This window comes from Oncorhynchus tshawytscha, linkage group LG01 (assembly GCF_018296145.1).
Source record: "Oncorhynchus tshawytscha isolate Ot180627B linkage group LG01, Otsh_v2.0, whole genome shotgun sequence".
Lineage (NCBI taxonomy): Eukaryota > Metazoa > Chordata > Actinopteri > Salmoniformes > Salmonidae > Oncorhynchus > Oncorhynchus tshawytscha.
This window is the reverse complement of record NC_056429.1, coordinates 7,601,798-7,624,730: the sequence shown is the minus strand read 5'-3', so window position 1 is coordinate 7,624,730 and position 22,933 is coordinate 7,601,798. Positions and strand designations below refer to the sequence as shown.

The 22,933-nt window shown below is 42.6% G+C and overlaps 1 protein-coding gene across 1 annotated transcript; it reads right to left on the bottom strand.

The window, feature by feature from the left end:
• Window positions 1-5,235: 5,235 nt before the first annotated feature.
• On the bottom strand, window positions 5,236-22,408 carry LOC121847249 (neuronal acetylcholine receptor subunit beta-4-like). Its single transcript, XM_042327659.1, has 10 exons — window positions 22,369-22,408; window positions 18,455-18,600; window positions 18,233-18,277; window positions 17,994-18,103; window positions 17,651-17,831; window positions 9,487-9,648; window positions 9,049-9,241; window positions 8,302-8,620; window positions 7,852-8,017; window positions 5,236-6,628 (listed from the first exon to the last, which is right to left on the bottom strand). Exons 1-10 carry the CDS (start codon window positions 22,406-22,408, stop codon window positions 6,437-6,439), a joined length of 1,554 nt encoding a protein of 517 aa, XP_042183593.1. The 3' UTR covers window positions 5,236-6,436.
• Window positions 22,409-22,933: the final 525 nt, after the last annotated feature.

Genomic DNA, 22,933 nt, shown 5'->3' with positions numbered 1-22,933 from the left:
TTGTTAGTCAAGGAGTTCACCAGGCAGGTGTTGTTAGTCAAGGAGTTCACCAGGCAGGTGTTGTTAGTCAAGGAGTTCACCAGGCGGATGTTGTTACTCAAGGAGTTCACCAGGCGGGTGTTGTTACTCAAGGAGTTCACCAGGCGGGTGTTGTTAGTCAAGGAGTTCACCAGGCGGGTGTTGTTAGTCGAGGAGTTCACCAGGCGGGTGTTGTTAGTCAAGGAGTTCACCAGGCAGGTGTTGTTAGTCAAGGAGTTCACCAGGCAGGTGTTGTTACACAAGGAGTTCACCAGGCAGGTGTTGTTAGTCAAGGAGTTCACCAGGCAGGTGTTGTTACACAAGGAGTTCCCCAGGCAGGTGTTGTTAGTCAAGGAGTTCACCAGGCAGGTGTTGTTAGTCAAGGAGTTCACCAGGCGGATGTTGTTAGTCAAGGAGTTCACCAGGCAGGTGTTGTTACTCAAGGAGTTCACCAGGCGGGTGTTGTTACTCAAGGAGTTCACCAGGCGGGTGTTGTTACACAAGGAGTTCACCAGGCAAGTGTTGTTAGTCAAGTTCACCAGGCGGGTGTTGTTACTCAAGGAGTTCGCCAGGCGGGTGTTGTTACACAAGGAGTTCACCAGGCAGGTGTTGTATATTTGGCCTTGTGTTGTGCTGAAAAGGTTCATTAATCTCCCAGCGTCATGTGGAAAGCAGACTGGACCAAGCTCTTAGAGACTTACCCAGAAATACTCAGAGCTGTAATCGCTGCCAAAGGTGATTCTAACATGTTTTTACTCAGGGGGTTGAATACTTATCTGATCAATATATATATTTACAAATGTTGTTAGAATGTTTTTGTGTAAAAATAATTACAATTAAATCCATTTTGATCCCACTTTGTAGCACAACAAAATGTGGGAAAAGTCAAGGGGTGTGAATACTTTCAGTGGGCACTAAATCTCGAGAATGTAAGCTATGACGTTGGTGACTCTCCAGGGGAATGTCATCTTGTCTCTCAACTCTGTGGGTGTGAATGGGATGTAGGACAGAGGTGACGGGGCGATGACCAAATGAGCTTCACCTTGGATGGTCCATCTGACACTGTATACCAGAGGAAGATCGTCCCTCCACCAATCCCAGGATCCGTAAAACTTCCATCCTGGTGAGAATGGATCAACTCGCTGTCTTCAAGGACCCGAGCAATCATTTCAGCCATGTTCTCGTGAAACCCGAAAAAGGACACTTGAGTGAAGCATGATTTTCGGATGTTTACTTAATATAAATTCACCAAATAAGTTTTAATGGAAGGCACCAGTGTTAAAGGATGGTGATGTAGGTGTAGTGGGAGGAATTCTACTTGATGTATTTCACTGGTCATCCCCAAAGCCAACACTTAATTTGGCCACCTTTCCTTCCAGTTCTCTGCTGCCTATGACGTGAATGAATTGCAAAAATCACGGAAGCTGGAGACTTATATCTCCCTCTCTAACTTTAATAAGCATCAGCTGTCAGAGCAGCTTACAGATCATTGTACAATACCTGTACACAGCCCATCTGTAAATAGCACACCCAACTACCTCATCCCCATATTATTATTTTTTTTGCTCTTTTGCACGCCAGTATCTCCACATGCACATCATCATCTGCACATCCATCACTCCAGTGTTAATGCTAAATTGTAATTATTTTGCCAATATTACCTATTTATTGCCTTACCTCCCCAACCTTACTACATTTAAATATCTTGGAATTTTAATTGATGACCCTTACGCACCACTGCACTTTGTATACCAGGGTTGGCTGGCCTTCTCTAGTCACTCGTAGGCTCAGTCACTGGTATACTTTTATTTACAAAGCCATTTGGGGTTTACTACCTTTTTATTTGTGCATTTTTATTGTTCAGAAATGTGGTGGGTACTCTCTTCGTTCGCTGGACTTTATCCTGCTAACTGTTCCAAATGTCCGAACTGAATTTGCTAAAAGGGCTTTTATGTACTCTGTGCCATCGACTTGGAACACCTTACAAAATACATTTAAACTGGAAGAACTTGTCCAGATTGGTGTTTTTAAATCACCGATGAAGGATTTTGAGGCTGATTGCCTGACCTGTCAATGTTTTTAATTTGCTGTTTATACTCTTGTGAATTCAATGGTTTTTACTAGATTACTTGTAGTTTTTCATGTTGTCTGTCTGTAATTTTTTTTGTAATGACTTGGTGCTGCCTATCTTGGCCAGGGCGCTCTTGAAAAATAGATTTTAACCTCAATGAGCCCTTCCTGGTTAAATAAAGGTTAAATAAATAAAAATTAAAAACATTTGCACACACTGTACATATATTTTTCTATTGTGTTATTGGCTGTATGTTTTGTTTATTCCATGTGTAACTCTGTGTTGTTTTTGTCGCACTGCTTTGCTTTATCTTGGCCAGGTCACAGTTATAAATGAGAACTTGTTCTCAGCTGGCTTACCTGGTTAAATAAAGGTGAAATAACAATTGTTTTAAAAAATGTACCAGTGGTTTGACACTTGCACCACTGTGATGTCATGGCCTTTGGAATGAAGCTCTTCCATGACGACTCTCATGTTGACTCAGTGGCTTCCGTCCAATGGGTACACCAGGATTTTACCCCTATAGACACTATTGGACAGAGTGACGAGCAGTACAGCCAATGAGATCAGGGTTGGTTGATATATCCACTCACCCATGGTGAATCGTTCACTGGAAACCTTAATAAAATACAAGGAAGTAGATGTCAATCAATCCCATTAATTAACTAGCTATCGGCTATAGTTTTGATCACATTCTATAACATCAGACATGTATAGGAATCAACTAATTAAAATCTCTATTCGGTCCTTTTTATACATTTGTTTTTGAGCTGTTAGTTCAATATTCAACTAATAGGTAACCAAATCTATGCTAACATATACTGTCATCCTGGTCCTATCCTAGATCACAATTTCATACTGGCTCATGCTTGGCAGGGTCGTGTTTTGGAGGAAGCATGGCTATTGACCTTTACCTCTCCCGAGTTAGTACGGGAGTTGCAGCGATGTTACAAGACTGTAACTACCAATTGGATATCACAAAAAATATATATTTTTAAAAAATGATTATACTGGGTCATATTCAGAAAGACTCATAGTTGCACAAGATCATATGATACATCTGGGTCAGACCTGGGTTCAAATACAATTTGATATAATTTCAAGTACTTTAGCTGTGAATAAGCTTTCATAGAGCTTTGCTGTGGGGATGAAACTGGTAGAAAAGGTACAAATCCGGCATTCCAAGCAGACTTAAGCAAACGCTCAAAAGTATTTGAAAGATTTCAAATAGTATCTGAATCCAGGTCTTATCTGGGGGAGGGTTTATGGTTATGCAACCAGCCATTCCATAGTATATTCTGACTGCTGAAAATCACATTAGGAAGCACAGAATGGGTTGCGGATAGGAGGAGCAGCTGGTCTGGTGGTCCCAGATCTGTTGTTACTGTTATGAAATGGGGGAAGGTCAGTGTTAGGACACAGACACACACACACACACACACACACACACACACACACACACACACACACACACACACTACCCAGGATACTCTTGCACACTCCATCCCCAGGTGGCAGCAAACGGGGTCTAGGTGCTAAGCCAAGACTTGATAAGCACATTTGGTGCAGCCAATGACGCTGATCAGTCAGAGTGTGAGCTTGGAGAGCTTGAGGCTGCTGGTTGTTTTGGTGGACGTGAGGCTGCTGATTGTTTTGGTGGACGTGAGGCTGTTGGTTGGTTTGGTGGACGTGAGGCTGCTGGTTGATTTGGTGGACGTGAGGCTGCTGGTTGATTTGGTGGACGTGAGGCTGCTGGTTGGTTTGGTGGACGTGAGGTTGCTGGTTGGTTTGGTGGACGTGAGGTTGCTGGTTGGTTTGGTGGACGTGAGGCTGCTGATTGGTTTGGTGGACGTGAGGCTGTTGGTTGGTTTGGTGGACGTGAGGCTGTTGGTTGGTTTGGTGGACGTGAGGCTGCTGATTGATTTGGTGGACGTGAGGCTGCTGGTTGGTTTGGTGGACGTGAGGCTGCTGGTTGGTTTGGTGGACTTGAGGCTGCTGATTGGTTTTGGTGGACGTGAGGTTGCTGGTTGGTTTGGTGGACGTGAGGCTGCTGATTGGTTTTGGTGGACGTGAGGTTGCTGGTTGGTTTGGTGGACGTGAGGTTGCTGATTGGTTTTGGTGGACGTGAGGTTGCTGGTTGGTTTGGTGGACGTGAGGCTGCTGGTTGGTTTGGTGGACGTGAGGTTGCTGGTTGGTTTGGTGGACGTGAGGCTGCTGATTGGTTTTGGTGGACGTGAGGCTGCTGATTGGTTTGGTGGACGTGAGGCTGCTGGTTGGTTTGGTGGACGTGAGGTTGCTGGTTGGTTTGGTGGACGTGAGGTTGCTGGTTGGTTTGGTGGACGTGAGGTTGCTGGTTGGTTTGGTGGACGTGCGGCTGCTGGTTGGTTTGGTGGACGTGAGGCTGCTGGTTGGTTTGGTGGACGTGAGGCTGCTGGTTGGTTTGGTGGACGTGAGGCTGCTGGTTGGTTTGGTGGACGTGAGGCTGCTGGTTGGTTTGGAATCTTTAGTTTGGCCTGTTTGTAGTTCGACATAGCGGTCGAGACAGGGAACATGTGCCTCCAAAGCGGTCCTCAAACGTTGATTGGTTTCATAAATGCAGACATTCATTCAGGTTACAGACCATGTTCCTAGGCCTAGGACCCCTAGACAAAGCGAGTGCAACAATATCAGCAGGCTAGTCATTGGTTTCGTAACAGTGCCGTCTTGTCAAGCCTGTTTGTTTGGTTTGACAATCACCATAGGCGTTGTCATGGCAACACCAACCGATCTGGAACCAAGCTATGTATCAACTCCTACTGCTCATACATCCTAAGAAATTGTTTGATAAATCACACAGGACATAGCCTGAAATCCATCACCTTTTTTTTTTGTGCTAACATTCTACTCCTTGTACTCTTGTGTCATTGTTTGGCATGACAAGGAGTGGAATGTTAGCACAAACAGACTGGATTTCTCCAGGCTACGCAGACCACTCATGTCATAAAATGAATTGGGACTGTATGAGTATGAGATGAATATGTAGACCATCACATTAGGTTATGTTTCATTAGATAGACCTCAAAAAGTGTGTTGAATAAAGCCACCCCCCCCACCCGACACTCTTTCATAAACACAGGCAGCACATTGGTTAAATTGGACCTGCGATAATGTAATATTGTCACCACAAGGCAAATGAGCACAGAGGATTAAAAATTGAGAGATCACAACACGCCTCATAATAAGAAACTGTGAATGTTCAAACCAATCATCCATTCAGCGTGTTGTTGAGTAGCCTACTTTACGACATCACTTTAAATTCATAACATTGGCAGAGGGTGGCAGCACACTTCATATATTTTCTCAGTTTGTGACATTCAGTTTAGGGGACATGCATGATGTTACCATTCTGTTCATTTCTAGTTTAAGGGACATGCATGATGTTAGCATGTTGTTCATTTCTAGTTTAAGGGACATGCATAATGTTACCATGTTGTTCATTTCTAGTTTAGGGTCATGCATGATGTTACCATGTTGTTCATTTCTAGTTTAGGGGACATGCATGATGTTACCATGTTGTTCATTTCTAGTTTAAGGGACATGCATAATGTTACCATGTTGTTCATTTCTAGTTCAGGGGACATTCATCATTTTACCATGTTGTTCATTTCTAGTTTAGGGGACATTCATCATTTTACCATGTTGTTCATTTCTAGTTTAGGGGACATGCATGATGTTACCATGTTGTTCATTTCTAGTTTAGGGGACATGCATGATGTTGCCATGTTGTTCATTTCTAGTTTAGGGGACGGGACATGATGTTACCATGTTGTTCATTTCTAGTTTAGGGGACATGCATGATGTTACCATGTTGTTCATTTCTAGTTTAGGGGACATGCATAATGTTAACCATGTTGTTCATTTCTAGTTTAGGGGACATGCCTGATGTTACCATGTTGTTCATTTCTAGTTTAGGGGACATTCATCATTTTACCATGTTGTTCATTTCTAGTTTAGGGGACATTCATCATTTTACCATGTTGTTCATTTCTAGTTTAGGGGACATGCATAATGTTACCATGTTGTTCATTTCTAGTTTAAGGACATGCATAATGTTAACCATGTTGTTAATTAAAGTCTATCCATCATCACAAAACATCTCTTTACCGAACACAGTCAATTCCAAGCATCTTCCTCAGCCGACAGCAGTCAGACACTGCTCATTTGTTTCATCATTATTGTACTAAATTGTAGCTAAGAATAGTAGCAGCATTAGCCAGTTGACAGTAAAGTCCTTCAGATAATTTCATGTGGTGGGGTCCTCTTTTAAAGCTAGACATTATTTGTTTTACATGGATAATATATATATTTTTAAACAACGGAATCCTTCAAGATGACGTCCCTTGGTGAGGTGGGGCTGCTGAGATTCCGGATGGGAATGGTCTGATGCTGGAAGAAAGGTTGGAGGAAGATCCCAAGAGTACCGGCTATACAGCCTACTGCAAAGATCCACAGGAACAGACGATCCAATACCATCGCCACGTACTTCCAGTCCTCAATCACCTGGAGAACACAGGGTCAGAAAAGGAGAGAGAGAACAGTCTAGAGAAGAGACTCAAATGTCTGGGGGAGTAAAGCAGCATGATCACCCACACATCCATCCATCCATCCACATCCATCCATCCACTCACACACCCATCCATCCACCCACCCACATCCATCCATCCACCCACCCACATCCATCCACCCATCCATCCACCCACATCCATCCATCCACCCACCCTCCCACCCACCCACCCACCCACCCACCCACCCACCCACCCACCCATCCACCCACCCACCCACCCACCCACCCACATCCATCCATCCACATCCATCCACCCACATCCATCCATCCATCCATCCACATCCATCCACACATCCATCCATCCATCCACCCACATCCATCCATCCATCCACCCACATCCATCCACCCATCCACCCACATCCATCCACCCACTAACACATCCACCCACCCACATCCATCCACCCATCCACCCACATCCATCCACCCACTAACACATCCACCCACACATCCATCCACCCACCCACCCACATCCATCCACCCACATCCATCCACCCACATCCATCCACCCACATCCATTCACACATCCACTCACCCACCCACCCACATCCATCCACCCACCCACATCCATCCAACCACATCAATCCATCCACCCACCCACATCCATCCACCCACTTACACATCCACTCACACAACCATCCACCCACCCATCCACCCACTAACACATCCACTCACTCACTCATTCACACATCCATCCATTCATTCACACATCCATCCATTCATTGCAGAACACGTGAAAAAAGAGAGAGGATGATCAACTGTACAAAATGCTGTAGAAGAAAGTTTAATATCAGAGCTGTAGCTCCGCCCACAGGTATTTTGTATTTATTAGGGATCCCCATTAGGCGTTGCCAAGGCAGCAGCTACTCTTTCCTGGGGTCCAAAAACATTACGACACATACACACATAAAAACAAAAGACTGAAGAGCTTTGAAGGTCAATCTCCAGCTGGACAGAAGAAAAATGGTCCTTCCAGACAGATTTCAGTTTTTATGTTGGACAGAAAAGTAGCTTTTCCAACCTGCGATCTCTCTTACTTTTTTTTTACATTCTTACCATCTTATTGTGTTCTGATTTTCTGCATTTTTGATGTGATAGATACGATAAACCAATTTTTGCAGCAAACAAAAACAACAATTCAAATAAGACCAGATTGACTCACAGTCTTGTTGTCGTCGTCTCTAATCATGTAGTCAGCGACGTATCGCACCCCATCTACAGCTTCCTGTAGGTCAGGACTGTGACTGATGTCAGAGCTGGAGCTGCTACACCACGGGCGACCAGACAGTTGCTCCGTGGGCAGAAACCCCTCTTGTGTCCTCACACTCCTGAATGAATGAATGAATAAATTAATTAATAAATGACACATTTTCTTTACATATGAGAAACCCCTCTTGTGTCCTCTCACTCCTGAATGAATGAATGAATATATTAATTAATAAATTATACATTTTCTTTACATGTCAAGGGAACCATCCGTTACAGTTTTTTTTTTACAGTAAATTCATAATCTGTTGATTACATCTTCTGGTGATCACCTGACCACAATAAAATGAAAGAAAAATAAATAATAATACATGATAATGGTACATGATAAAAATAGTATAATTACCTTTTTCTGAGGTAGTAGGACCCAGGAGATAGGAGGAATGGCGAAGTGGAAGGAGAGGAGGCCACGCCAGGGTCCATCCCTGGGCTAGCCTCCTTGGTCTTCTGGAGCGACTGCTGCCTCCTCTGACGGAGACGCTGTCTGGCCGAGTTGTTCTGGGGGTGCCTCATGCACAGCAGGGCAGGCAGCCAGTCCAGGAACAAAACTTTAATCCAGTGGGGCATGGTGTGTGTGCTGGGGGAACGGTGATGGACGTTCAGAACACACACACTGGTGACGATGGAGAAGGTTACGAGAACCATGGTGAACATCAGGTATTTACCTAGCAGATCAGAGAGAAGAGTGTGAAGAAGCATCTCATTTAAAAATGTCATTATGCAATGTTGTTTTTCCTAATAAAAATGTTGAACTTGACCTTTCTTTTAATTTACACTGTACATTAAACAGTCAAATAATGTTTTCTCTGATAAGTTGGATAAAAAAATAATAATTAAGTACTATTGTTGCAGCCCTACTTAACACTAAGCTTATGCATGAGCCATCACATAATGGTGATTGAGAAGGTCACCAGCACCATGGTGAATATCAGGACCTGTGTGCACAAAGCAGAAGTGCTGATCTAGGATCAGGTCCCCACTGGCAATATAATCTTATTCATTATGATCTAAAAAAAGGTCAAGCTGATTCAAGATCAGCACTCCTACTAAATCCTTAACCCTTGGTTAATACTGGCCCTGGCACAGAGCTTACCGATCAGGGGCACGTCCAGAGAGGTTGGCGGTACGATCTTAGATATCAGCAACAGGAACACAGTGAGGGCCAACAGTACAGAGACACACAGACTGATCTTCTCTCCACAGTCACTGGGCAGGTAGAAGACCAACACAGCCAGAGAGGTGATGAGGACACAGGGGATAATCAGATTTATGGTGTAGAACAACGGCTTCCTGGAAATAAATTGAATTGAGCAGAATTTAATTGAATCTTATCTGAGGTACAAATAATACCTCAACCAAGCTGTGTAGCCTATGATTCCAGATGACAGCACATAAAAGCATTGATGAAATCAAGTATTTCCAAAGTGGTCCTCGATTGTAAAAAATAATAACATCTTATGACAAGGACTAGAAAAAGTAACACAACTAATATATTGTAAACAGTTGAAGAATAAGATTTTAAAAATGGCACTATATATTCATTCCTTTTGATCAGGAAGTCGTAGGTCACATCTACGTAGATGGGCTCTGAGCTGGAGAAAGTACGTCTCCCGGGTAAAGCCAAGATGTCCCACTCTCCACTGGGCGTGAAGTCATCCATACTGGCCACACCTGTCCTGAGGACCAGATCCACCTGATTTGATTGGATTTAGATTTGACAATTAAAATACATTGTCTGAAACAATACACACACGTAACAGGTTACAGGATCTAAGGCATTTGACGACAGTTCCTATTTTGCAGTAGGGTCGTCTGAAAAAGCTATTATAAAAATTTGGGGCAGAAATGCCTTCTTGAAGATGTGAACATTCATACGCCTTAATAATAAACTTGTTGGGGTCTGTAAATATGAATAAATAAACTGATGAGACTAGTTCAGCCAAAGAGAAGCATTGAGCTATACAGTGAGAAGTATAGGATCCTTCCTGTTTAGTCGTGATTGGCTGAGATAATAGAATGGTTGGACATGCCAAGATAGGAGTCCTGATTGGTCTGTCATGTCACAGGCTTCAGTCTATAACACAATGGGAGCTTCGCTGGTCAGTACATGGATCATCGTTGCTACCGCAGATTTGAGGTAAAGTTGTAGCTTTGGACAACTGCAAAGTGTTGCTACAGCTCTCAAAAACATTGCTGCCCTGGATTTAGCTGGGATAAGTAGAGAGACTCTGGAGGACAATGCCCTGCTGAATCGCATGTGTTTACATGTTGGCGCTGTACAAGATGGCGCCAACAGATACATTCACTCTGTTTCTAGCTCCAAGCCAGCTTTCCAGTATTTAGCTTTTTTGTGTGTGTTATTTCTTACAGTGAACATTTCTAGTATTATTTCCTACAACCGAAAAGAACATTAAGACATGAGATCGGCAGGATCTAATTCACCAGAAATTCAACCTTCCTGACCTGGATCCTTTGTTTGTGCTTCCCGAGGCAGCTCTATTCATCTCGGGGGCTCCACTAAAACGTTGACGCCAGAGGAGAAGTTTGGTTCTATTCAAGTGCAGGTGGCGAGCAAGCCATCCACCACTTCTGAATATATTACTCGCTAACGTTCAGTCCATGGGTAATAAAGTAGACGAGCTCAGGGCGATTGGTATGAACTTTGAACTCTTATTCACTACAGAAGTGATACCTCCTGGCCGTTGAGTCAGCCAAACAATGACGTTACTACAACGTATCCAATTTACCAACAGAGACATTCTTCAAAGGACAAAGGACTCTGTTGGGCAACACGGCCTTCCATCTACTACCAACCTACCGAAGCGCAGCTCAGAGTGTATATTTATTGCATTTTCCTTTTCCAAATGGGCGGTAATTTAGAATGCATAAGATTCTATATTTACGATAGAGTAGTTGCCTACGGCCCGTTAGAGACATCACTTCTCCCTTTGTTCTTCAGTCTTCCCGCTCTTTCACTCAAACCCAGCCCCCTTTCCTTTGTGTAACAAGCTGTCATATCTGTTCCGCCCGCTAGGGACGTTTTCCTTTATGACATAATTTGTAATCAAGGTATGATTCATTCTGTGTATATGTAATTCTGTGAGATTAGTTAGGTATTTAGAAAATAAATAATTAAACCCAATTTTACATTGCTGATTCAACTTATTAGCCAGGGTTCGTGAAGATAACCAAGATTTTACAACTTTCAGGTGAGACTGAAATAAGGTGACGATTAATATTGACTGCTATTGATGTCAAATATTACTAGGTCTTTAATGAGTTTATTCGAAAGATAACTGCTCTATAAATATTATTTTGTGGTGCCCCGACTTTCTAGTTAATTACATTTACATGATTATCTCAATCAGGTAATATTAATTACAGAGAAAGGATTTTATATAACAGCATGTCATATCACTTAATCCGACATTTCCTCGACACGGGGTGCCGTGTCTTTGGCTAACACTGAGCTGCCGACTTGGGCCCCCGTCGCTCACGAAGACTGTTTACTCCCGATCTCCGTGGCAAGACTGTGGCCCAGACAGCAACCCAAGCCGAGTCCTTTTTAAAAAAAAAAAAAAAATATTTCACCTTTATTTAACCAGGTAGGCTAGTTGAGAACAAGTTCTCATTTGCAACTGCGACCTGGCCAAGATAAAGCATAGCAGTGTGAGCAGACAACACAGAGTTACACATGGAATAAACAATTAACAAGTCAATAACACAGTAGAAAACAAAGGGGGAGTCTATATACAATGTGTGCAAAAGGCATGAGGAGGTAGGCGAATAATTACAATTTTGCAGATTAACACTGGAGTGATAAATGATCAGATGGTCATGTACAGGTAGAGATATTGGTGTGCAAAAGAGCAGAAAAGTAAATAAATAAAAACAGTATGGGGATGGGGTAGGTGAAAATGGGTGGGCTATTTACCAATAGACTATGTACAGCTGCAGCGATCGGTTAGCTGCTCAGATAGCTGATGTTTGAAGTTGGTGAGGGAGATAAAAGTCCTCAGAGCTTGTGCAGACCAGCTGACTGGAGAATTTAAGGAGGCATTCAATCGCTCCCTATCCCAGTCTGTTGTCCCCACATGCTTCAAGATGTGCTCCATTGTTCCTGTACCCAAGAAAGCAAAGGTAACTGAACTAAATGACTATTGCCCCGTAGAACTAACTTCTGTCATCATGAAGTGTTTTTAGAGGCAAGTTAAGGACCATATCACCTCCACCTTACCCAACACCCTAGACCCACTACAATTTGAATACTGCCCCAACAGATCCACGGACGAAGCAGTCGCCACTGCAGTGCACACTGCCCTATCCCACATGGACAAGAGCAATATGTTTGTAAGAATGCTGTTCATTGTCTACAGCTCAGCCTTCAACACCATAGTGCCCTCAAAGTTCATAACTAATCTCAGGGCCCTGGGTCTGAACCCCTCCCTGTGCACTGGGACCTCTACTTCCTGACAGACCAACCCCAGGTGGTGAAGGTAGACAACAACCCTTGCGCCATGCTGATCAAATCAAATTTATTTATATAGCCCTTCGTACATCAGCTGATATCTCAAAGTGCTGTATAGAAACCCAGCCTAAAACCCCAAACAGCAAGCAATGCAGGTGTAGAAGCACGGTGGCTAGGAAAAACTCCCTAGAAAGGCCAAAACCTAGGAAGAAACCTAGAGAGGAACCAGGCTATGTGGGGTGGCCAGTCCTCTTCTGGCTGTGCCGGGTGGAGATTATAACAGAACATGGCCAAGATGTTCAAATGGTGTCATCAAGGTGTCATCATGTGTAAACATATCTTTTGCTCCACTGTGTCTGTGTGCCAGTCACTCCCTACTTTTCCATCGGGGAGAGGAGGATGGCAGTGTCTGGAATCATTCTATGCTCCCTCTTTTGTTGCTCCTATCTTAACCTATAGCCTCACTCTCCACTCTGTGAGCTTGTCCAGGATTGGTTGTATTTAGAATTGGTTGTATCTAAATGACAATTTGATATATATCATAGGGTGGGGGTAATGTCTTGGTACCATTTTGTACCAAGGACGAAATAAGAGCTTTGTTTAGGAGACCAAACTGAATGATAATTTATAGCCAACTCTGTCTGGCTAGGGGATACTCCTCTCTGAAGTAAAGTCTTTCTTTGTGTAAGTTCCTAAGACCTCTGGTTTGTCATGTCGTCTAGGGGGGGTGGATCTTTGCTATTAAAGGATCTCAGTTGCAATGTAGAGGGGACTCTCAGAGAATTCACGGATAGACACTGAATTGATCTGAGAGTCACAGGGTTGTGATAGAGCTCATATAATTAAAGATGGACTTTGATAACTAACTCTGACTTGTGTTGTGGTTTGCTCTCATGATTTGGTAAATAGAGGACATTTCCACGACAGGCCCCCAAAGGGAGGCGTGCTCCAGCCCCCTTCTGTACTCCCTGTTCATCCATGACCGTGTGGCTATGCACGTTTCCAACTCAATCATCAAGTTTGGCATAGCCTTGTTTTGTTAATTTAGCAGACAAAGTTGCTCGTGCGAAGTGATGCGCATCTCGTGCCTGGAACAGTTATTGTCAAAGAGGGATCATTGTCATTGTTATTGTCAAACGGGGCCTCAATTGAGTCGAGTATAAAGAATTGATTCAGGGTTACGACCCCCCCTTCTCTATACAGATGTTCAGTTGAGTTTATTCTACCTGTTCTTTGTCATTTTCAAAATGGACGAACAATTCCTCATTGAACACTGCATAGTGATGAACGACGGCCACAACATCTGTTTAAAGTGTATGCATATGGCCACAACATCTGTTTAAAGTGTAGGCATATGGCCACAACATCTGTTTAAAGTGTAGGCATATGGCCACAACATCTGTTTAAAGTGTAGGCATATGGCCACAACATCTGTTTAAAGTGTCTGTTTAAAGGCATATGGCCACAACATCTGTTTAAAGTGTAGGCATATGGCCACAACATCTGTTTAAAGTGTAGGCATATGGCCACAACATCTGTTTAAAGTGTAGGCATATGGCCACAACATCTGTTTAAAGTGTATGCATATGGCCACAACATCTGTTTAAAGTGTAGGCATATGGCCACAACATCTGTTTAAAGTGTATGCATATGCTTCATGATTCTGACGAAAATATGCTCTTTGTCTTTATCAAACTGGGACGGCAGGGTAGCCTAGTGGTTAGAGAGTGTTGGACTAGTAACCAGCAGGTAGCCTCGTGGTTAGAGTGTGTTGGAGTGGTAACCGAAAGGTTGCAAAATCAAATCACCGAGCTGAAAAAGGTTTTAAAAAATCTGTCGTTCTGTCCCTGAACAAGGCTGTTCCTAGGCCGTCATTGAAAATAAGAATTTGTTCTGACTTGCCTAGTTAAAAAATATATATATGTTTCGGCATATTTTCAGTGTGGAACTTGTCTATGTTATAGCCTAGGCTAACCAATTGTAAGCCGCAATTCGAAAAGTAGCTTAAGCGGAAAATAGACGGGACACAATTATTCCAAAACTGCAGCTCGTTGTTGGAACACACGTTTTCCTATTTCAATCAACCAGTCCATTTGGAATCTGTAATAAAACTGTCGTCATTTGGAGAGGAATGTAGCTTGTGCATCCCATCAGTTTGAATATGTTTTTATAGGCATTTATTTCTGTAGGGCTAAGTGGAGCTTGTGTACGCATTCAGCAGGCATGTGTGGAGGGAGCAGTCGGAACGCAATTGAGTGAATGAGACACAGCGGGCAAAGGGAATTTAGGGTGAAGAATGGTGTGCTGCTTCTGGCTTAGGTCCTTGATGATCTTCTAGGCCTTCATGTCACACTGGGTGCTGTAGATGTCCTGAAGGGCAGGTAGTGTGTTCCCAGTGATGTGTTGGGCAGACCGCACCACCATCTGGAGAGCCCTGCGGTTGCGGGCGGTGCAGTTGCTGTACCAGGCAGTGATACGGCCTGACAAAAGGCTCTCGATGGTGCATCTGCAGAAGTTCGTGAGGGTTTTAAGGGCCAAGTCGAATTTCTTCAGGCTCTTGCACCTTCTACACCACGGTGTCGTGTGGAGGGACCATTTCAGGTCCTCAGTGATGTGCATGCAGAGGAACTTGAAGCTTTTGACCCTCTCCACTGCGGCCTCGTTGATGTGGATTGGGTCATGCTCTTTCTCCTGTAGTCCAAGATCAGCTAGTTAGTTTTGTTGACATTGAGGGAGAAGTTATTTTCATGGCACCCCTCTGCCGGGGCTCGCACCTCCTCCATGTAGGCTATCTCAACGTTGTTGATAATCAGGTCTACCACTAGGGTTACTCTGAGTACTCGAACGGACGTCAAAGTTTGATCTTTAACCAGCGATCACATTTTTTTCCCAAATACTGTACAACTATTTGGAGGAATGTGCATTGTGGCTGTCTGAACGGCAAAGTTCAATTTTGTATTGAAGACAACGTTCATTTGTTTTTTACATGTGCATTTGTGGGGCACACAAAAAATACTAAGCCAGCCGAGTCACGGCCTGTTCACCCTGCTACCATTTAGCAGGCGGAAACAGTACAGCATAGTATTTTTTGTGTGCCCCACAAATGCACATGTAAAAAACAAATGAATCAATACAAAATTTCACTTGCCAATTCGGGCAGCCATAATGCACATTCCTCCAAATAGTCTTACAGCATTTGGGGGAAAAAAGTTATGTCTGGTTAAAGATTGAACTTTGACGTCCGTTCAAGTACTCCGTTACTCATGCATGTAGTGAACACAATATAGTAGCTATAGCTAGGAAAACCAAAGTTACAAAGGCTGGGCCTACTATAGTATATAAGAGGTCATACAATAAGTTTTGTAGTGATTCCTATGTTGTTGATGTAAACCATATTTGTTGGTTTGTACATTTGCTTAATTTCTTCTTCTTGGGATTATTGTGGGTATTAGTATTTTTTTACTGTTAGACATTCACTGCTGGAGCTAGAAACACAAACTGCACCTGCTTTAAAACCTCTTTGGGCTGAGATCCCGCTAACGGGATCGATATGACAACAGCCAGTGAAAGTGCAGGGGGCCAAATTCAAAACAACAGCAATCTCATAATTAAAATTCCTCAAACATACAAGTATTTCACAGCATTTTAAAGATACACTTCTTGTTAATCCCACCACAGTATCCGATTTCAAATAGGCTTTACGGTGAAAGCACCACAAACGATTATGTTAGGTCAGAGCCAAGTCACAGAAAAACACAGCCCTTTTTCCAGGAAAGAGAGGAGTCACAAAAATCAGAAATAGAGAGAGAATTAATATACATGGAACTTTAGATACCCTTCTCCTTAATGCAACCGCTGTGTCAGATTTTTTTTAAAACTTTACGGAAAAAGCACACCATTCAAAAAATCTGAGTACGGAGCTCAGAGACCAAAACAACCCAAACAGATATCCGCCATGTTGGAGTCAACAGAAGTCAGAAATAGCATTATAAATATTCCCTTACCTTTGATGATCGTTATCAGAATGCACTCCCAGAAATCCCAGTTCCACAATAAATGTTTGATTTGTTCCATAAAGTTCATCTTTATGTCCAAATACCTCCTTTTGTTAGCGCGTTCAGTTCACCAATCCAAATTCATGATGCACGCGCAGACGAAAAGTCAAAAAGTTCTGTTACAGTCCGTAGAAACATGTCAAACGAAGTATAGAATCAATCTTTAGGATGTTTTTAACATAAATCTTCAATAATGTTCCAACCAGAGACTTCCTTTGTCTGTAGAAATGCAATGGAACAAAGCTCGCTCTCACGTGAACAAGCGTCAAGAGCTCATGGCACTCTGCCAGACACCTGGCTCAAACAGCCCTTATGAGCCCCCACTTCACAGTAGAAGCATCAAACAAGGTTCTAAAGACTGTTGACATCTAGTGGAAGCTTTAGGAAGTGCAACATGACCAATATCCCACTGTATCTTCAATAGAGAATGAGTTGAAAAACGACAAACCTCAGATTTCCCACTTCCTGGTTGGATGTTTTCTCAGGTTTTGGCCCACCATATGAGTTATGTTATACTCACAGACATCATTCAAACAGTTTAAGAAACTGCAGAGTGTTTTCTATCCAAATGTACTAATAATATGCATATCTTAGCTTCTGGAACTGAGTAGCAGGCAGTTTACTCTGGGCATCTCTGGGCACCTTATTCATCCAAGCTACTCAATACTGCCCCCAGCCATATTAATTAACATCTGCTAATCTGTGTACGCAACAAATAAACTTCGATTTTTTTCTTAACACTTATTTTCTTAAAAATTCGTATTCGGCGCATGTGACAAATACAATTTGATTTGATGTGTGGGTGGGTGGGGTTAAGGTCTAAGAGGGCGTGAACGATGCTGAATGGGCGTAATCAAAGAAGAGCTCTCTAGGAAGGGTAAAAATCTCAGCAAAATCTTTCAAAGGGCATTGTCTTCTACATGTGTATCACCTTTTAAAGCAGCATAACTTTCCCAGGTTTCTTCCAACCACATTGCATGATATACCATTTCTACGCCTCAATAGAGAAATCCGGACATATTCAATATAGCTAAAAATGTGTATCATTTTAAGTACGAGTGGTCCCAGGAATCAAACCCACTATCCAGGCGTTGCAAGCGCTATGTTCTACCAACTGAGCTACAGAGGATCACATTATCAAGGATAAAGCACAATACATTTCCATGTATTACCTCAGTGTGGTCATAGGTCCACGAGCGGAACTTCAGGGTGCAGTTCTGTTGGTCGAATGGGAAGTGTTTGACCTCGATCTTGCAGGCACTCTTATAGATAGCTGGTGGGAGCCAGAAGATGGTGCCGTTGGACAGGACGATGGCGTTGGTGAAGACCGTCACCTCATAGATACCATCAGCACTACAGTGGGAGGGAGGACACGTCAGTGAGATTTTAGGCTCTCAGAATAACAGCGTTGAATATCTTTTGACTTTGTCTGTGAATTCCCAGCAGCACCGTACAATTGACTACACAATCATTTTTTTTAAAGCACATGCTTTTCCCGGAGGGTTTGATACTAACTTGTTGTACAGTACAATATCTGGGAGCCATATATGACGAGAAGGAATGCGGAGCTTGTCAATCCCATCAAAGTCTGAAGGTTCCCATGACAACCTGTAATCAACCCAGTTCTACAGTGAGAAGGATGGTTATTAGTAGTAGCAAGAGGTAAAACACTCACCTTCACCATAATGTTGTGTTCAATAATGACACCACGTTACATACTGTATGTATTCTGGACAGATGATCGTTCTTCTCACCTGTGTTAGCCAGACATTGGTGATCATAATTTGTTCCCGGTCATGCTACAAAGGGAAGACATATTGTTAAATATGTATCAAACTTTTATGAATTCCATGACGTTTTGTAATTTCTATATAAACTCAAATGAAAATAAAAGAACTGAACGGTCACCACACTGATACAATAGAATAACAAAACAAAACAGTAAAGTGCAATAGAATCCAATCCAATCAACCCACCACACTTATCAGTTGTGCCAGGGAGACCTGCAGTTTGATGGTAACTGGTTCAAACTGGTTACTGGCCGGTCGTATCAGCTTGTTGTAACGCTCTCTACTCAGTAGCCACTTCAGCAACCTCTCCTCGGACTCCGCACATAGACCACCTGGAAATAAAGACAGCAATGAGGAAGTGGAGTGTCAGTTTACTTTCTGAAATGACAGAATGTGTTGTAATGTACAATAGATGCCCTGTGAAAAGGTGAGGTGTGAAGATATAGGTCAAATATGTTTCATGGCATATACAAGTGGGTAACCTGTACGAGTCTGAGGTGTGACCTGGAAATCTGTTTTTTTGTTGCATATCCCGACTCCCCCTGTGACACCCTCAGAGAGTGGGGTCAGAGCTAGCGATCAGCCATTATTGACGGCAACCCTGGAGAAATTAGTGTGAAGTGCCTTGCCCAAGGGCAGATCGACAGATTATTTTTTCACCTTGCCGACTCTGGGATTCGAACTAGCAACATTTAGGTTACTGGCCCAACACTCTAAGGTACCTGTCGTCCTATATACTATATATAGTAGTATATTAGTTCTGACTTAAAATATGTGGACAACTACCTAGGTGTCTGGCTAGACTGTAAACTCTCCTTCCATACTCATATTAAACATCTCCAATCCAAAATTAAATCTAGAATCGGCTTTCTATTTCGCAACAAAGCCTCCTTCACTCATTCCGCCAAACATACCCTCGTAAAACTGACTATTCTACCGATCCTCGACTTTGGCGATGTAATTTACAAAATAGCCTCCAACACTCTACTCAGCAAATTGGATGCAGTCTATCACAGTGCCATCCGTTTTGTCACCAAAGCTCCATATACTACCCACCACTGTGACCTGCATGTTCTCGTCGGCTGGCCCTCGCTACATATTCGTCGCCAGACCCACTGGCTCCAGGTCATCTATAAGTCTTTGCTAGGTAAAGCTCCGCCTTATCTCAGCTCACTGGTCAGGATAACAACACCCACCCGTAGCACGCACTCCAGTAGGTATATCTCACTGGTCATCCCCAAAGCCAACACCTCCTTTGGCCGACTTTCCTTCCAGTTCTCTGCTGCCAATGACTGGAACGAATTGCAAAAATCGCTGAAGCTGGAGACTTATATTTCCCTCACTAACTTTAAACATCAGCTAACCGATCGCTGCAGCTGTACATAGCCCGTCTGTAAATAGCCCACCCAATCTACCTACCTCATCCCCATATTGTTTTTATTTACTTTTCTATTATTTTGCAAACACGGTATTTCTACTTGCACATCATCATCTGCACATCTATTACTTCAGTGTTAATTTGCTAAACTGTAATTACATCGCTACTACGGCCTATTTATTGCCTTACCTCCTCACTCCATTTGCACACACTGTATATAGACTTTCTCTATTGTGTTATTGACTGTACTCTTGTTTATTCCATGTGTAACTCTGTGTTGTTGTTTGTGTGCACTGCTTTGCTTTATCTTGGTCAGGTCGCAGTTGTAAATGAGAACTTGTTCACAACTAGCCTACCTGGTTAAATAAAGGTGAATTAAAATTAAAATTAAAATAAAAAATGAAGATACAGTGCATTTGGAAAGTCAATAATGAGTAGTGTCGCTGCACAGCTACCCCTTGACTTATTCCACATTTTGTTATTTTTCCTTTATTTAACCAGGCAAATCAGTTAAGAATAAATTCGTATTTTCAATGACGGCCTAGGAACAGTGGGTTAACTGCCTGTTCAGGGGTAGAACGACAGATTTGTACCTTGTCAGCTCGGGGGTTTGAACTTGCAACCTTCCGGTTATTAGTCCAACGCTCTAACCACTAGACTACCCTGCCGCCCCGGCAAAATTACAACCTTATTCTAAAATGGATTTAAAAAATACCCAATAATGTAAACGTTTATAGAAATGTTTACAAATCTATTAAAAATAAAAAACTGAAATATCACATTTACATTAGCATTCAGACCCTTTACTCAGTACTTTGTTGAAGCATCTTTAGAAGCAATTACAGCCTTGAGACTTCTTCGGTATGAAGCTACAAGCTTGGCACACCTGTATTTGGGGAGTTTCTGCCATTCTTCTCTGCAGATCCTCTCAAAGTCTGTCAGATTGGATGAGGAGCGTCGCTGCACAGCTATTTTCAGGTCTCTCCAGAGATGTTCGGGTTCAAGTCTGGGATCTGGCTGGGCCAATCAAGGACATTTAGAGACTTGTCCCAAAGACCCTCCTGAGCTGTCTTGGCTGTGTTCTTAGATTCGTTGTCCTGTTTTTAAGGTGAACCTTCGCCCCAGTCTGAAGCCCTGAGTCCTCTGGAGCAAGTTTTCATCAAGGATCTCTCTGTACTTTGCTCCGTTCATCTTTCCCTCAATCCTGACTATTCCCTGCCCCTGAAAAACATCCCCACAGCATGATGCTGCCACCACCATGCTTCACTGTAGGGATGGTGCCAGGTTTCCTCCAGGCGTGATGCTTGGCATTCAGGACAAAGAGTTCAATCTTGGTTTCATCAGACTAGAGAATCTTGTTTCTCATGGTCTGAGAGTCCTTTAGGTGCCTTTTGGCAAACTTCAAGCAGGCTGTCATGTGCCTTTTACTGAGGAATGGCTTCCGTCTGGCCACTCTACCATAAAGGCCTGATTGGTGGAGTGCTGCAAAGATAGTTGTCCTTTGGGAATGTTCTTCCATCTCTACAGAGGAACTCTGTCAGAGTGACCATCTGGTTCTTGGTCACATCTTCCATTTAAGAATGATGGAGGTCACTGTGTTCTTGGGGACCTTCAATGCTGCAGAAATGTTTTGGTACCCTTCCCGATCTGTACCTCGACACAATCCTGTTTCGGAGCAAAAGGACTGAATTGTTATGTAAATAAGGTACTTCTGTATTTTATTTTGAAATCATTTGCAAAAATTTCTAAAAAACCTATTTTGACTTTTTCATTACGGGGTATTGTGTGTAGTTTGATGAGGGAAAGTCTGTAACGTAACAAAATTTTGAAAAAGTCAAGGGGTCTTGAATACTTTCAAAATGCACTGTATAGGAAGAGGATATATTATGGAAACGCATCCTATTCCCAATAAATAAACCAATAATCTGTTTTGTATTTATTATAAGGATCCTGGGGTTTATCATGGATCCCCTTTAGTTCCTGTTCCCAAGGCAGCAGCTAATCTTCTTGGGGTTTATTACGGATCACCATTAGTTCCTACCAAGGCAGCAGCTACTCTTCAAGGGGTTTATTATGGATCCCCATTAGTTCCTGCCAAGGCAGCAGCTACTCTTCCTGGGGTCCAAACACATTAAGGCACTTATATTAGACATAAAACAGTACATTATATAACATTATTACACTACTACATATCTACAATTCAAAATGTATACCAACATACAATGTTATTTAAATGTACGTGCGTGCAGTGTCCTCGCGTTTGTGTGCGTATCCGTGTCTGTACCCGCGTGTCTCTATCTTCAGTCCCCCCCCGCTGTTCCGTAAGGGTTATTTTGATGTTTTTGTAAAATCTGATTCTACTGCTTGCATTCATATTCCCTAACGTACCCAGAACAATCTAAAATCCCAACCTCTCCTCTGAGTCTGCACCTAAACCATCAGGGAAGATAATATTTCAAACGGACAATTCCCACGAGACAATAACCACTATTCAGTGTAGATCGATTCTAGCCTGGTTCCAGATGTGTTCCTGTTTGTGCCGTCTTGCCATCTCCTATGGTTTGTGTGCGTATCCGTGTCTGTACCTGCGTCTCTCTTCACAGTCCCCCCCGCTGTTCCATAAGGGTTGGTATGGTAACCACAGAGGTAAACATATCTGGGACCAGTTTACATCAGCTATGTGTTAATATAAATAGATGAAATAACATATCTGTAAACTTACCTTGGATCAGGATACAAAAGCAGAGGCAGACAGTCCCCATCATAGCGACGGCAGACAGGCGATCCCCACACAAATGATGTGGACTGTGAAGTACTGTAAGGTTCAATGGACCATAATTATTATTTTTTTTTAAATCAACCCAATCAAAATTGAGAAAAACAACTTTTATTCTAAAGAATAAGGATCGATTTACAGTTTCAGGTGAAAATGTATTCAAAAGTTTAGTATTAACGTTAACCCAATCGGTATTGCTGACCTCAAAATCCTGTGATCAGAGATCAGACACTGTTAAAAATATAGATGGGTTCTATTAGCCGCAAGGGGCCGTTTCAAATTCACTGACCTGACAGTTCTGGGTTGCATATTAATGTGAGAATCAGTCGTCCATATCCAGCATAGACTTCGGTTACAATACAATATTATACAAACCAAAAAAAACAAATTTTATTATAGACCATTTTAAATAATATGCATTCAACGCACAATGTGTCATGAAACTACCAAATACAAAATCAAATCCTGTTTTATTTGTCACAGACACGTGTTTAGCAGATGTTATTGCGGT

What these genes read in the sequence shown, in the direction of transcription:
- LOC121847249 (XM_042327659.1), bottom strand. Translation starts at nt 22,408, where the DNA reads ATGGGGACTGTCTGCCTCTGCTTTTGTATCCTGATCCAAG. An exon ending in CTTTTGTATCCTGATCCAAG is followed by an intron (nt 18,601 to 22,368) that starts GTAAGTTTACAG and finishes CTTTATTTCCAG; the next exon opens with GTGGTCTATGTGCGGAGTCC. An exon ending in GAGACGACGACAACAAGACT is followed by an intron (nt 6,629 to 7,851) that starts GTGAGTCAATCT and finishes TGTGTTCTCCAG; the next exon opens with GTGATTGAGGACTGGAAGTA.